The sequence below is a fragment of the Pipistrellus hanaki genome (assembly GCF_964339955.1).
Source record: "Pipistrellus hanaki genome assembly, chromosome: 1".
NCBI lineage: Eukaryota > Metazoa > Chordata > Mammalia > Chiroptera > Vespertilionidae > Pipistrellus > Pipistrellus hanaki.
This window is the reverse complement of record NC_140503.1, coordinates 35,510,131-35,526,824: the sequence shown is the minus strand read 5'-3', so window position 1 is coordinate 35,526,824 and position 16,694 is coordinate 35,510,131. Positions and strand designations below refer to the sequence as shown.

The following is a 16,694-nucleotide window of genomic DNA, read 5'->3' as shown; positions in this document are numbered from 1 at the left end:
TAACCATTTCAGTCAGCTGTTACCCAGTTAAAGGAAACCAAATACTACATGCAATCCCTCTCCCAACCATCAATATTCTTTGTAACAGCCTTTCCTAGAAGAGTAGCTATGCCCTGTTCACCCTTTACTAAAGGGACTTTGTATTTAACTCCCTCCTCAGGACTCTCTCCACCTTTGGTGAAAAAAGATAGTCAGATTTTCTAAGAAGTGATTCACTATCTCATTTGTTCATTCACGAAGCCGGTATTTCCGGGGGAGAACCTGCTACGCACCCAACAGTGATGGAGCAAAGAGCAAAAGCAAATGAGCTCTCCGTGTCACAGCTCAGAAAGCCAAGAGCGTGGGAGCAACTCACCGAGGATCTCAGAACACTGGGCAGCCCCCCTCCCCCGCCCCTCCACACACACACACACACACACACACACACACACACACACACTCACCCCAGGGATCTCAGAACACTAGACAGCCCTCCTCCCCCGCCCCTCCACACACACACACACACACACACACACACACACTCACAGGGATCTCAGAACACTGGGCAGCCCCCCTCCCCCGCCCCTCCACACACACACACACACACACACACACACTCACACACACTCACCGGGGATCTCAGAACACTGGACAGCCCCCCTCTCCCGCCCCTCCACACACACACACACACACACACACACACTCACACACACTCACCGGGGATCTCAGAACATTGGACAGCCCCCCTCCCCCGCCCCTACACACACACACACACACACACACACACACACGCACACACACACTCACAGGGATCTCAGAACACTGGGCAGCCCCCCTCCCCCGCCCCTACACACACACACACACACACACACACACACTCACACACACTCACCGGGGATCTCAGAACACTGGGCAGCCCCCCTCCCCCGCCCCTACACACACACACACACACACACACACACACACACACACACACACAGATGACTGTGCACTTCTTGGGACGACTTGGATTCCGAGGGTTACGTCAAGTCAGTGCAGAAGGCATGAGATAGCTTTAGGCACAAAAATAAGTAAGCATCGTTAAAACAAGCAAGCAAAGCAAAAAATAAGTAAACACCATTAAAACAAGCAGTCTGGCACACTGTGTGCTTCGTAGACTCTTCCTCCCTCCCCCCCTTCTTCCTCTTCTTCACCCCCCCCCCCCCAGTCCAGGCCCGTGGGGGGGACTGGGGAGGGGGCCGCTCTCCAGGGTCCCGCCCGCCGCCTCCGGGCCGGACCGTGTCCTTTGCACCCGGCGGGGCCAGGGCTCGCCCAGCCGGTTCCGCAGGGAGAGGCCGGTGGGCAGGGGCGGCGGCCCCGCCCTGGGAGAGGCGGGTCGGGCCCGGCGTATTTGAGGCGCGGAGCTGCCTGCCGCCCGGTCCTGGACAGCCCAGCGAGCGAGTGTGAGGAGCAAGGTGAGTGGCACGAGCGTCCAGGGCGTGGGCGTCCGCTGCTGGGGACCTGACCTGCTGGGTTCGGGCAGGGGCGAGGGCATCGGGCCCCTGTGCAGGGCTCGGGGGCACCGGGCCCCTCTGCAGGGCTCGGGGGCACCGGGCCCCTCTGCAGGGCTGGGGGCACCCGGCCCCTCTGCAGGGCTCGGGGGCACCCGGCCCCTCTGCAGGGCTCGGGGGCACCGGGCCCCTCTGCAGGGCTCGGGGGCACCGGGCCCCTCTGCAGGGCCCGGGGGCCGGGGATGCCTAGGGAGGGACTGGGCTTCCCGGGTCCCTGGGCGGCGGAGAAGGCTGGAGAGCCCCGAGCGGAGCGGTGGGCGCGGGTCCCTCATCTTTGACCCCTCGAGACCCCCGAGAAGCGGATCAGGCGGAGTCAGCAGCGTCTCCCTGAGACTCACACGCACCTCCAGGGTGTGGTGGGGCCGGGTGTGTCCGGGCTGGGAGGCTGAGCGCGTCCCGCCCTCCCGCTGGGGCGGCCGCTGCTGGGCGCTGCAGCTCGGCGCTGGGAGCCAGGTCCTCAGCCCGGAGCAGCACAGGACGTGCCGCCCAGGGTCTCCGGGCGGCCCCAGGCACCCGCGGCTGGGCTGCCCCCGCACCTGATCCTGCTGGGAGCTGTCTACCCAGCCCAGCAGCGTCGGGGCTACAGCTCCCTCTGGATGCTGATCCCACAGGAAAAGGTGCTGCTGCACGCCCTGAAGGGACAGGTGACCGGCTGAGCAACGACCGAAAGCCCTAAGCTTTTGCAAACCCCTGATCAGACTGGCTCATCTGAGCAGCACAGGATCGCAGATCTGTGCTGAGGCTGTGTTTGGTGCGGCAAAGTGTTGGTCGGAGTGTGCAGCGCTCTAGTTGAAGTGGCGTGTGTGTGTGTGTGTGTGTGTGTGTGTGTGTAAAACACGTTTGAGGATTTATTCTGAATTATCAGGTATGCAAATAAAAACACTACAATGCATCAACTCTGAGGATTAGGAACTCAACACCAGGGAATCAGGGACACATAGGTTGAGGCTGGGACAGGTTTCAGGCTAGCCCTTAAAGCCAGAGATTCCTGTTCCAGATGCTGAGGAATGTGTGTAAAGTGACTCCTGGGAGTTGGGTTGCTGGACACTGAGGACAGCTGGTTCTCCATGACCCAGTCTGTTTCTGGTATCCTGGGAGAGAAATAGGAGCCTGCCTCTGGCGATAGGAATGGCAATAACTAAGTGACAACGTGGGCACAGAACGTGAGGAAAAGAGATTTCACCAACTTCCAACACTCTGACTCACTTGTCTCAAGTTTAGAACGTTCCTCTTTCATACCAGGGAAGTCTGTTTCCATAAAAGTTAACATTTAATAATAAAAATGTATTTTCCCACAATGGTCACGGTGGAAAAGACATTGACTTTGCATCCTTAGAGTTCCTCATCTCTGCGATGGCCGTGCCTCATGCTTGATCTCTGGGAGGTTGGAGCGCTTCCTAAATTCATAATGTGTGTGTGTGTGGTGGGGGGGTTACACTTAGAATCAGCACATTTGGTGACAGTCCTTGGACGTTCCTGAGACTCGTGGTAACTGGCCTGAAAGATGGCCTCTCCTGGGGAACACAGGCTCCTGCTGGGGACAGCAGGGTAGCATTGTGTCTGGTGCCTCCCCGGGTTCTGCTCATTCAATCCTGAGTGGTAAGCCTGTCAGACAGTGCTTGCTGCAGGCTTACAATTTGCTGCTAAGTATCATGTGTTCTGCCTTGACCGATGATCAGCTTTTCCATGGAGGGCGAAAATCAGTAACGGAGCCTAAACCGGTTTGGCTCAGTGGATAGAGCGTCGGCCTGCGGACTGAAAGGTCCCGGGTTCGATTCTGGTCAAGGGCATGTACCTTGGTTGTGGGCACATCCTCAGTGGGGGGTGTGCAAGAGGCAGCTGATCGATGACTCTCTCTCATCGATGTTTCTAACTCTCTATCCCTCTCTCTTCCTCTCTGTAAAAAATCAATAAAAATATATTTAAAAGAGCCGGGACTGGTTTGGCTCAGTGGATAGAGCGTCGGCCTGCGGACTGAAAGGTCCCGGGTTCGATTCTGGGCAAGGGCATGTACCTTGGTTGCGGGCACATCCGCACATCCCCAGTAAGGGGTGTGCAAGAGGCAGCTGGTCGATGATTCTCTCTCATCGATGTTTCTAACTCTCTATCCCTCTCTCTTCCTCTCTGTGAAAAATCAATAAAATATATATTAAAAAAAAGGCACCCAGCCAAAAAAAAAAAATTAAAAAAAAAATATATATATATATATATATATATATATATATATATATATATATATATATTTAAAAGAAAATCAGTAACGGAGAGGCACAAAGTAACATTACCTTGCTGGATGCTGAGGAAGTATGATGAGCAAGAAATCCCAGTGAAGGATCAGTTTCCTTTATTCCAGCTCATTCTCACGGACTTTGGCTCTGGAGAGTGGACTTTCCCCAAGTCCTGCTCCGCGTTTCAGCAAGATCAGGAAGTCAACGCCCTGCCTGTGTTCGTAGGAGAGAAGTGTGGGCCGTGGGGTTCTGAGGAAACACACTCATGACCGACTTCCCTTAGGGCTTGTGTAAAAGTCAGGGCCCTTTGTGAGCAGAAATTGCAGAAGAGCTTCTGGGAGCCGGAGCTACTGGTTTAATTGCTAGGTGAGCCTGGAATACCATAGTAGTGTGGACACTGCTCTTTATTAGAGAGAAAAGCTACAGTTAACAGACAGTCAACCTGCGGGCTCATGTTTAAGTTCCTTATTCCAAACCAAACTGCAGCACTTCCTGCAGGATTTTTCAAGGGTGAAGATGTTGTTCTTTATTGTTGTATTTATTTATTTAAGTTCTAAGGTGGCTGACCTTGATTTCAAAAGGACATTGGTTGCCCTGGCCAGTTTGGCTCAGTGGATAGAGCGTCGGCCCACAAACTGAATGGTAGCAGGTTCAATTCCCGTGAAGAGCACACACTTCAGTTGTAGGCTGGATTTCTGGGCCATTGGTGCAGGAGGCAAACAATTAATGTGTCTCTCTTCCTCTCTCTCTCTCTCTCTCTCTCTCTCTCTCTCTCACTCAAAATCAACAGAAAAAAATATTTTCAGGTGAGGATTGACAACAAAAAAGGATCATTGGTTATAATCCTTTAAAAAAAAGAGAGAGAGATCTGATGGTTATGAATTGACAAAATCAAAACAGGACACACCCAATTTTTGGAAGAGTACGTGCTGTTGGTTTAAATGTGTTTATAATCAGCCCAGCGACTGTTCACAATGGCATTCTGTGTTCGATATCATTGCACACTGAATGAGTCACCCAGCTAGGTTCCTGACAAAAATAATGATCTCCTTTCAAATTTGTTTACAACCTCAGCAAGATATGTAGTTCTGAACGAATAAGCTACATCATTTCTAAATGAAGTAGTTCACACTTTCAGATTTCAAAGTGTGAGGTTTGATATTAGTATAAAATGAGCCTGAATTAGGGGTCAAGTTGCTGATCCTGGTCCTTGGCCTCCCAATGACAGAATGACTTTGGGCCACCGTGTCAGCCCTCTGAGCCTCGGTCACCTCACCTCTAAAGGTGGGAATATTTACTTTTCCCTGTCAATTTCGTAAGATTATTACCAGACTCAGAATAGCTAAGGTATGTGAAAGTGCTTTGTAGACTGCAAAGCGCCACACGAACGCAGGCTGCAGTTATGCTGCTGGGCTCACCTACTGTGTCACCGCACAACCCACGCTGCCATCCGAGGCGGGTGGGAGACCCAGGACGTGAAGGGAAATTGGCTTATTGTTCTGGTCACGTTGGAAAAGGAACTGAGTGTGCTTGAGCAGAGACTTTATAAAAAATAAATGTTAAATTTTGGAAATGTCATTTTTATGTGAATTTCTGGTTGCCTTTAATAAACACATCTTAGTTTGATTTGGAGTTACGATAATAAGCCACTTTATCAGGCCAACGGCACAGATTTGGCTAGTTCTCATCATCGAGACTACCCTTGTTTCTTACGGACCTGTGTGTGCACATAGATGTAGGGAATCACGTGAGAATCAGTCTAGACCAATAGTTCTCAACCAGACAGAGCCTGCCTCTTCCCCACTTCCCCCAGTGACGCGTGGCAATGCCTGAGGACATCTCTATGTCACAATGGGTGGGGAGGTTGGGGGTGCTGCTGACTGTGCATTAAAGCCAGGCAGGGATGCTGCTAAACATCCTACAATGCACAACTCCCCCCAAAAAACAAAACAAAACAACAACCAAAAAACACAAAGCATCCGACCTGAAATGTCAGTGGTGCCAAGGTTAGGAATTAGCCCCTACACAAGGGGGATATTTAAAAGAAGTAAAGATACTTGTCAAGTTATTGCTGGGTCTTTGGTATGTTGCCCAGGAATGGACGTTTATGCAATAAAAGGAACTGAGCTCTCTGTCCACCTTGAAGTTCGAGATTGTTTTCTACCAGTGTCCAAAGTGATCCTAGGAGAGGCTTTATTTTCTTGACTTAAGTAATGTCCTTTCTTTTCCTTTTCTGTAACAACTCTTCTCTCGAGCTCCCCGGGGGGTGGCAGCAGCTTCCTAGGCAGTGGCAGCCTTTTGGGGAAGGAAGCACAGGCAGAAGACCACCCGCCTTTCGCTTTCAAAGGTAGATTCCTATAGGAAACACAGTGAGTGGAAGCCCTGGGAGAGTCACGGGACCTCTCAGTCAGGGCTTCCTCACCTTGGAAGATGGACACAGTGCTTCCAAATACATTTGAGAATGCCCAGGTTATAAAAGAGGTGTGCAAGAAATAAATACCGCGTGTATTTATTCTCCACGCCCGTGCAGAACAGGCACACATGGAGTCCTAGAGGAGCTGTGTCTGAGTTTTTACCAAAACACCTAATATTTTACGCTTTTAGGACCTATCGAATAGTCACCATTTGTTGGATCCCTTGTCATTTTTTAAAATAATTGAGCCCGGCTGGCTTGGCTTAGTGGTTGAGTGTCGACCTATGAACCAGGAGGTCAGAGTCCACGCCTGGGTTGCAGATTTAATCCCCAGGATTTTCTCTCATCATTGATGCTTCTATCTCTTTCTCTCCCTTCCTCTCTGAAATCAATAATATATATATATATATATATATATATATATATATATATATGGAAAAAGAAAATAATTGAGTAAATATCATGAGTGAGCAACTCAAGGAAAACAGATTCTGTGTGTTTTTGTTTTGTTTTGTTTTGTTTTTTACAGAGAGGAAGGGAGAGGGAGAGAGAGTTAGAAACGTCGATGAGAGAGAAACATCAACCAGCTGCCTCTTGCACACCCCCTACTGAGGATGTGCCCACAACCAATGTACATGCCCTTGACTGGAATAGAACCTGGGACCTTTCAGTCTGCAGGCCAACGCTCTACCACTGAGCCAAACCGGTCTCGGCCAGATTCTGACTGTTTAAGGTCTAAGTAGGTAATTTTGACCATAGCATGGGTGATCCTGAGTCAACAAAACTCACCCTCAGGCCTCAGGATTGGGAATCCGCCCTCCTCCCCTCAGTGCTGGAGTGTCTGCCGTGGGAGCAGGTATCAAACACCCTGGCAGTTACAGGGAGGAGCAGGAGAAGGTAGGAATGGTGTGTCAAGCAAGGCCAACCCCTGAGGCAGCTTTGGGCAAGGCACACCCTAAAATATTTTCCTCCACATTGCCCAACTTTTTAAAAAAAAAACTTTTATCTGTTATAATGCCAAATATCTCACTTGGAACAACATGTACTTTTTCAGAACAGCAAGCGTTTTGTGCCTGCCTGACTTTTTCATTGCTCCACATCCAAGGCTTAGCTCAAACAACACCTCCCCTTGCTTCTAAGAGCCTGGTTGTGACTTCCCGAAGCACACCGTCTGGCTCCTGCCATGGGTGTTTGTGATCCCTCCGGCCTGTGGAGCCTTTGACCACACAGGCCTTGGCCTGTCCATCTTCACACCCAGGCAGGAGCCTGCACCGCGCCAGTGCAGAGCAGGCACAAATGTGTGCACAAGAAGGAACCAATCGGCAGAACTATATCTGAGGGGCGTGTCTTTCAGATCCTAAGAATCAACCACCTCTGCTTTCTTCCTAAAACCCGGAAGAGGGCAAGGGGCTGTCTGTGGGAACCAGGGGATGCGGGGGAGGTTGATATTAACATGCAGAACCTTTGTAAGAGGTGGTGGGGGAAGGAACACAGGAAGAACGGTGAAGGAGGACCAAAGGGAAGCCAGGACTGTGCGCATTCGTTACCCAGGAAAAGGGCAGAACATGTTCGCCCTCTATCTTCTCTCTCCTGTGTTGTACGGCCTGGCACTCCCAGGATTCAGAACACCTGCTAGTGTGATGGGAGCCAAAAGCTACGGGTTAAAGAGGGTTTGCTAATCCAGTTGGAGTGCATCTCCACGCTCGGATGAGACCCCAGTGTGGTTCCATGCTATTGATGTAGACGTATTTTGGAAACAGATTGCCTTGTGCTAGAAGAATGCCCGTAAATGGACTAGAATTACACAACAAACTACTTGCAATGTTCAATTTAAATGGAAACTCATGAAATCTTTTCAGATCAAATTGTAACCTATCTTCTTCTTTATTTTTTTCCTCCTCTCAGGAAAATGGACAGCTCTTGGGTAAGTGTTCTATGTCTGCTGTCTTACTTTCTAATCATATGTAGGTGGAGAGTTTTGTTTTCAACACCAGACTTTCCCTACTAACGCCTGGTGCCTTCCTCTGGCCTCACCTGTCTAATGAGGGTTTGTTGGCCAGAGTCATGTTTTTCCAGTAATAGATTTGGGAAGAAAGCCAGGTAGAGAGGCCTGGGCCTCACTAAGAGGAGCCCCTCAACCAAAGGCCTGGGACTGAAGTGGGTGGATTCCATGGGCCAGGAGCTGAGAAATATTCCATGGGCCAGGAGCTGAGAAATATTCCCGACAATGGGAAGTGCGGTAAGTCTGAGCATCCTGATTTTTGTGATTATTTTTCTCATGTCAGTTAAAAAATACATGCTTTTACATTGAGGATGGATAGCTCTATTTTAGCAAGTTACAAAAATGCAACCCTGCACAATATGAGATGATGGGCAACATGTACTGATAAAGTGCATGTAATCCCAAAGTCTAATTTTAGTCTTGGGAACTCAAAACTATATAAAAGATGGAAAATTTTTTATGGATATGAGTTGTATATTTTCATATGTCCCTCCACTTTGGATGTCTTATTCCTGTTTTCCTGAAAATTCTGTTTTTGTGAATGTTTTTCACCCAGGAATTGTTTGTATCTTTTTTTCCAGCTTAATGATGCCAAAGCTGAGTCTGGGAACCCCAACCCTCAAGGATGGCCCGGTCCATGGGGAAACCCACCTGCTGGGGCAGGAGGCTGCCCGGGAGCTGCCTATCCTGGGACTTACCCCGGGCAGGCACCTCCTGCTGCCTACCCCGGGCTGACACCTCCTACTGCCTACCCTGGGCAGACACCTCCTAATGCCTACCCCGGGCAGACACCTCCTAATGCCTACCCCGGGCAGACACCTCCTAATGCCTACCCCGGGCAGACACCTCCTAATGCCTACCCCGGGCAGACACCTCCTAATGCCTACCCCGGGCAGACACCTCCTACTGCCTACCCCTGGCAGACACCTCCTGCTGCCTACCCCGGACAGACACCTCCTACTGCCTACCCCGGGCAGACACCTCCTGCTGCCTACCCCGGACAGACACCTCCTGCCTCCTACCCTGGACAGGTACCTCCTCAATCCTCCCTTGACCCTCCACCACCTGCTTATCCCGGACAAAATACCCAAGACATCTTCCTTCCACAACCAAAGGTGCCTGCTGGAACACTGGTAAGGTGGAGTCAGTCATTTCATGCACTTGATTGTGACCAGGACAAAGCTAATGGAGAATACGGCCATTGTGTGGGCTGTGGTGCCATTAGCTGGTTCTGGGCACTCACCCCTGCAAAGCACTGCAGGGAGACCTGAAGCTTTACTCTCACTGCTTAGGGCCATATTCTAGGACTAGCCCAGTGTATGCTAATCCAATAGAAAAAAATCATTATTTGTATTGAGTTTAGCATGTGCAGTGTTGGCATAAAGAAAAGCTAATGCGTCTGTTGAAGGCATCTGTAAAGCAGCTTTAATAAAAATCAATTTAAGAGCATAGTAATGGGAGAAAGTTTTCAATATTAGTATTAATAAACACTATGTAGACAACATGTCCAGCAGTGTGCTTCTACATGGATGATCTCATTTGAATCCATAACCACCTGATAAGATACTGTTATTATCCCCTTTCCAGATGAAGAAATGAGACAATAGCATTATATTAGCTTGCCCAGGACCATAGAGAGAACATGGGGGGAGAGGAACCAAGATAATCTAGTTTTAGAAAAAACCTTCTAAAGATAATTTTGTCATTTAAGGATAGAATTTCCATTTATATTAAAATGCATTTTAGTAAAGAAATTCTACGCACAAAACCTTAAGTCTGTAGGGCTTTAGACACATCTCAGACACAGATCCTTCCCTTCTAGAGTTATAGTCCAGCTGGGAAGTAAGCAGATATGAGGAAAGAGTTCAATAACAGCCTGGGAGCAGATCCTTTCAGGAATAGGTAGAAGGTGGCACAGGTGGCATCTGATTTGCTTTTATTGTAGGTCAACTTAGAGGAAAGTGCAGAGAAAGCGTTGGGGGTGTGGGTGGCATTGGGCAGGGTCTAGACCCAGATGGTTAGTCCACTGCAGATACAGGGGCCAAGGAGTCTATACAAAGGAAGAGGCAGTTGGGAGAGAGGCTACAGAGGGAGAACCTTAGGTCTGCGGGTTAAGTCTTAGGAGTTAGAAATGACTGGCTTTTCAAGACAGGATATCTAGGGCACCAGGAAAAGGATTGGCCGGAGCGGAGGCAGGAGAGACAATTCCAGTTCATACCTGTTGAATCTGCAGCACCAGTAGCAAATCCAGAAGGAGGAAGTACGGGGCTAGTACTGATCAGGGCTAGAGAGAAAAGACTTGGATGATAGTTGGACCTGGGGGTAGAGGGAATTTAAAAGGGAAAAAAGAAGAGACCAGTGATGGAGATTTGGGGAATATTTACAGTACCTACTATTTGCGGAATGAACTAGGAAAAGTATTAACTGGAAGATGTTTATTCCACAAATATTGAGTATCTGCCACACACTAAGTACTCTGCTGAAGCTGAGAGTAAAACATATGAGAACACAGAAGCCCAAGAATGTGACATAGTGAAATATGTTATGTGATAAGAGCCTTAAGAGTGGCACAAAATAGTTAATGTTGATTGCAAGGTCTAGCTTAAGCCCCTTCAAAAGATAGTCTAAAAAAAGAATGAGTTACAGATTGGAATGGTCCTAGTAGTTAGAGCTACAGTGCTCCAAAAAGAACTATGTTCTGCCTTTGGCATCAATTAACAATGGCTTAATTCTCAATTATTAGTTGTGCATGTAGGGAACTTACCTCTTCAGGCCCTGGGCAAGGTGGCCTGAGAGTCTGACAAATGGCTTAACTTAAGGTTATATGTTAGTCACATGTATTAAGTGTTTGAGCATTAGCAAGTTCTTTTTCTTTCTTTCCCCAAGAAAACATGACTCTGTATTAATGCACATATTTTTCATTCCCAGACTATGCCTTATGAAAATGTTTTCCCTGAAGGACTCATGCCCCACATGCTGATAACAGTGATGGGTATAGTGAATCTCAATGCAAAGAGGTAAAGAGCAAACTTTAAATATCTAACACATTTGTTGATTGGTTTTTGAATAAAGACTGATCTCCATTGAAATTCAATAGAATTTCTAAAACTACACATTTAAGAGTCTTGGCTCTTCCATAGTATGGGATTACTCCATAAATCAATACGTGTTCCCACCAACGAGACAAGGTTTCCCTCGCCAAGTCTTGGTTTTCTCCCAGAACCTGAATGGAACTGAGCTCTACATTGTGAGGAGAAAGAGGAAGAGCTCGATTCCTCCTGGCAAGGGAAAGCTTTAGCATTAATGGCCAGTAGAGTCTTTGTAATGTCATGTTTGGCTTCACTCTGAAGCATATAGTATCTGAAAAGCCAAGCACACATTTTAGATAACCATAAAAAATGAGGATTCCAAAGCAAGAGGTCTCACATGTCATAGTGGTGAGTGGATCTGAAAGCTTGAATGGTATCCCACTGTGTCCTCACACCCATGCAAGTCTCCCTGCAGCACACAGGTCTCAGCTCTCGAGCTTGGCTGCCATGCCCGTCTTCACAGTGGGTGCCACTGCAGAGTCACAGATTCCCATGGTGTTGGCCTGGTCTACAGATGACAAGTGTCAGGGTGGGGAACCCTGTTTTCTGAGTAGTCACTATTTACTTGAAAGGTTTGAAAAGATTGTTCAAGTTAAAGACTTCATCCAAAGAAGTCAACTTTTTCTTGCCAAAACCGGTTTGGCTCAGTGGATAGAGTGTCGGCCTGCGGACTGAAGTTCGATTCCAGTCAAGGGCATGTACCTTGGTTGCGGGCACATCCCCAGTAGGGGATGTGCAGGAGGCAGCTGGTCGATGTCTCTCTCTCATCGATGTTTCTGGCTCTCTCTCTCTCTTCCTCTCTGTAAAAAATCAATAAAATATATTTTTAAAAAAAGAAGAAAAAGAAAAGTTTCAAAGAAGTCAACCTTTTTCATTGGAACTGGTTTGACTGAGGTGAGCTAGGAGGGATAAGACTTTAAGCTGCTTCAGAGAAATCCATGCTGACTTGTGGCTGCCCTGGGACGCCCGGCTCTGGTGATCAGCCCTGGCTATGCTTACATATAATACAAACAGACTAAGGATATCTATCCTAAAGCCCTCCAGTCTGCTGAGGTTAGTGGTACCTCTAAAGCTCCTGCAGCCATTAATTAATGTCTCTGGGTCTTATAAGTAGTATACAAAAGATACTGACTCAAGCTGTGTACACAGGTTTATTCAAGGATCCACAGCCAGCCTCTATGAGTCTGTCACCTTGCTCCTGGTGAATCAACAGGAACCACCTCTTCTGTTACCAGGAGATGTACTGGCTTCTGATCTGTTCAATTTACATTCAAATAGCCCATTCATTCCAACCTCTAGCCAGCTTCCTCTGGCTTCTACTCTAAAGCTTATCTTACAGAAAATTACAAAACATATATATTCTTCTGCCCATGCACTTATCCATCTTTCCTCCCAATAAGTACACCGTATTCTGTGCATACAGCATTCACAATTTGTTAATTTAAAAAATATATATCTTTATTGATTTCAGAGCGGAAGTTAAGAGGGCGAGATAGAAACATCAGTGATGAGAGAATCATTGCTATACTGCCTCCTTTACACCCCCTACTGGGGGCGGGGGGTGGATGGAGTCCTTGCCTGGAATAGAACCTGGGACCCATCAGTGTGCAGGCTGATGCTCTATCCCTGAGCCAAACCATCTAGGGCACAATTTGTTAAGTTCTGCTCCCCTCTTTCAACCCCTATCCCACAGAACTACACTGGTATCTTTGTCTTTATTTAGGGTTATTGTACTGGAATCTTAAACTCCAATTACATCAGAGATGTAGACTGAGACTGTGGTAGATCAAAACTAATTTTGGTTGAAATGGCCAAGGCGATAGGAAACTGAAATAATTGTAGCTTGGTCCTGCACATTCCATGTAAGGAATAAGAAAAGAGAATGCTTAAGGTGGTAGAGATGACCATATCTTCAGCCATTGGATATTTGGTCAAATACTATTTCTATTGCCATTTGACTCTTTTGATCCTTTCCCTGTGAATACATCTATGGTTGGTTCTGTCACTGGGTGAATCCAAATACCCAGGGAATTATTTTTATTTATTTTTAAAATATATATTTTATTGATTTTTTTTTTTTTTTTTTTTTTACAGAAAGGGAGAGAGCTAGAAATATCTATCAGCTGCCTCCTGCACTCCCCCCCTCCCCCTCCAGGGATGTGTCTGCAACCATGACCTTGACCGGAATCGAACCCGGGACCTTTTAGTCTGCTGGCCGATGCTCTATTCACTGAGCCAACCTGGTTTCAGCGCCCGGGGAATTATTATTAGTGGGTCAGGAGTGCAGATTGTTTTAAAACAAGAGTACTAGCAGATTCTGATGTTGGTGCTCTGTGGAGCACACTTTGAGAAATTGGGGGGTGGGGTTAGTACTTTAATAGTCAGGGGACTTGTGTTTGTGTTAACATCCAAGGAGAAGGAAAGAGGTCAAAAAGTTAAGCCAGCACTTGCATCAATTCCACTTCACATTATGGAAAGTTCAACACATCGTCATGATTTCACAAGTTAGCAACAGGACATTAAGTTCATAATCTCATTCTGTTTCAGGACTAGGTTTTTGGTTAACTAGGAGGAAGCCAGGAAGTTGACCTCTTATTTATGTGACTGGCTTGCCATCAATAGGGATTAAAAGCAACCTGCAGGGCATGTCCACCTGCAATTGAAAGCATAACCTGCCCTTAAAGTGGCTTCAAACCTCTATAAGGAAACCTTGAAGGGTTTTCATGAGTAGAAGGATAAATAGGGGATTTACAAATGAAGAGAATATGACCAAAGACAGCAGGGCAAAACAATTCAGCACGTACTGTTTTGTTTACTTCTAGTATTTTACTAATATTGGGCCTAATATATAGTTCGAACACATTCTCTGATTTGTTTTCTGTTAAGAAAATTTCCCTGTATTCTTCTGTGTGTTCTTCACTTGATGCAAATATAAAACTTGAATCATTTTACTAACTCTTGCCTTTGGTTTGTACAGTTTTGTTTTAGATTTCAAGACAAGGAATGATATCGCCTTCCACTTTAACCCACGTTTCAACGAGAAAGTCATTGTTTGCAATACAAACATAAATAATGGATGGGGACAAGAAGAACGAACGGCGACTTTCCCATTTGAAGCTGGTAAACCATTCAAAGTAAGTTATTGCTATTGTTATGTATTGATAATGTGTATCGCTCATAGGAAAATCACTCTAAAATTGTGATGCACTTTGAAGTGAATTTGGGGGAGCTATCCTGGGACACCTAATCAACTCCTCCCCATCCCAGGCGCCCATAATTATCAGTAGGCTGGAACTGGGCTAGGGGCACACTCCCCAGCTCCTCACTGTTACCACCTCAGAATTTCAGCTTTTCTGGAAATGAGAAAAATAGCATCTTTAATAAAAAAGGCAGAAAGTCTCAGAAGGACTGATGCTTAGTTCCTTAAAAAAACACAGTGACATAGAAACCAAAACAAAACATTTTTAAATTAAAAATTAACTTAAATTAGTTGACATTTAATATTATATTAGTTTCAGGTGTAAGGCACAGTCAAAATATTTTAATCCTAAAATTAATAATGCTTAGGAAAATAAAAATATATAAACTTTTAAATTAACTGAAAATGTTCTCTATCCTTTACATTTTGAAGGTTGCAACTTAGTGAATATCTTTCCAGTATTTTCTATGACATACAGCACTTTTGATTTTTAAGCACTGCTTCACCAAATATTTAGTAGGTTCACAGTACTAGTTGGATTGACTGTAGAGTGGGTAATGACGCAACTAGAGTAGAAGATCCTTAAGGGGAGAGACAAATAGGGACCATATTCTACATTTAATGTATAATCTTTCAGTATCAGAACATTGTTTAGATATATTATAATTCAACCAGTACTCTATTGATGAAACTTTGGAAATATTACCAATAAAATCTGGGAAGGTTTTATTTTACTAAAATACTGTACTAACTTTGCTTATTCTTCTCTGCTTTCTAGAAGAATAATTTTATTAAAATATACATGTTTAAAACTGAGATATTGCCAAAGTGCAAAAAGGGTGTAAGGGTTAAACACATTCACTATTGGGAGACTGTTTTCCCTCTTCTTGCCCAAAGTGGTCATTAACCAAATTCATAGCATTTGCTGCTCTGTTAGGGGATACCTACTTTAGTGTTTATTTTTACTTTTAGATGCTGTAGGCCATATGAAAACTTTTTATGTAGACACATTCTTTTATGTAGATACATCATTTATGTAGAGAGTATTTATTCCTTTGTGGCTTCAACTATATATATTCTAAAATTTGTCATTTTTATTTTGTGTAAATTTTTGAATAGTCTGGAATTTATTTTTTGCTGTAAAGTTACTTTCTCAGGATTTTAATTTGTTCCACAAAAGATGAAATGTGGACACCTTGAGCTCAGGACAGACTGGTTTTGGAATCAACGGGTCATTTCTAACATTTTGTGTATGTGCCATTTCAGATACTAGTACTGGTTGAATCCCAGCACTTCAAGGTTGCAGTCAATGACAATCACTTGTTGATGTACAATCACCGGATGAAAAATCTCAAGGATATCAAATCATTGGTAGCTTCTGGTGACATCAGTCTCACTTCTGTTTCACACACCGACATAACCTTAACGCAGCCATATTTTAAAAATTAAAAAGGAATGTAAACTTTACCCATTTAAAAGTTTCATGCTCACTCTAAGTGAAAAATTTTGCCTTTATTCAATATCCTTCTTATAAATCATCCACTTAATAAATATTCTAAGAGCTAACTATTTATTTGTCATTAATCTGGGGCAGTCTATTCTTGATAATGAACAAGGGACTCAAGGGTAAAAGAAATATGTAGAGCCCTAACTGGTTTGGCTCAGTGAACAGAGTGTCGTCCTGAGGACTGAGGGGTCCCAGGTTTGATTCTAGTTAAGGGCATGTACCTTGGTTGCAAGCACATCCCCAGTAGGGGGTGTGCGGGAGGCAGGTGATTGATGTTTCTCCCTCATCGATGTTTCTCCCTATTCCTCTCCCTACCTCTCTATAAGAAATCAATAAAATATATTAAGAAAAAGAAATATGTAGCAAAGGGGCTATGATATAATAGGTCCTCAATAAATGAAAATTCCCTTTTGATTTTGGAAAGGGTTTTGTTCTACCCAAGCAATTTTCTTTCATTTAGTCTTTAAGGATTTTCCTAATACATCATAATTCTGGAGTCCAATAGCCCAAGAACACTATCTATTTGTAGGGGGACACCGATAGCTGCCAACACAAAAATCCATTCCCGATGTCCTAATAATTGTGATTTTATTCAGGTATGATCCCAGATTCAGTAGGGAATCATTAGTTTAAGCCAATCCCCCCGCTCCTCAGTCTTACTGCAGAGAGACATGTGGCATTAGCTGGTCTAACTAGACCACAGGAAAGGACACAGCTCTGATTACCA

At 45.6% G+C, this 16,694-nt stretch overlaps 1 protein-coding gene across 2 annotated transcripts; it reads left to right on the top strand.

Annotated features, from left to right (window-relative positions):
• The first annotated feature begins 1,263 nt into the window (after positions 1 to 1,263).
• Positions 1,264 to 16,029, top strand: LGALS3 (galectin 3). Of its 2 annotated transcripts, none has more exons than XM_084877543.1 (6): positions 1,264 to 1,433; positions 8,076 to 8,094; positions 8,754 to 9,203; positions 11,101 to 11,189; positions 14,239 to 14,395; positions 15,727 to 16,029. In XM_084877543.1, exons 2-6 carry the CDS (start codon positions 8,080 to 8,082, stop codon positions 15,907 to 15,909), a joined length of 894 nt encoding a protein of 297 aa, XP_084733669.1. In that variant the 5' UTR covers positions 1,264 to 1,433; positions 8,076 to 8,079; the 3' UTR covers positions 15,910 to 16,029. The 2 variants fall into 2 exon arrangements, with proteins under 2 accessions (XP_084733669.1, XP_084733668.1); XM_084877542.1 differs by having other exon boundaries at positions 1,269 to 1,433; positions 8,754 to 9,305.
• The last annotated feature ends 665 nt before the right edge of the window (positions 16,030 to 16,694 follow it).

Excerpts from the sequence above, each read along its gene's own strand:
- LGALS3 (XM_084877542.1), top strand. Across the intron at positions 9,306-11,100 it reads AGGTGCCTGCTGGAACACTG|ACTATGCCTTATGAAAATGT; the intron begins GTAAGGTGGAGT and ends TTTCATTCCCAG. Across the intron at positions 11,190-14,238 it reads GTGAATCTCAATGCAAAGAG|TTTTGTTTTAGATTTCAAGA; the intron begins GTAAAGAGCAAA and ends TGGTTTGTACAG.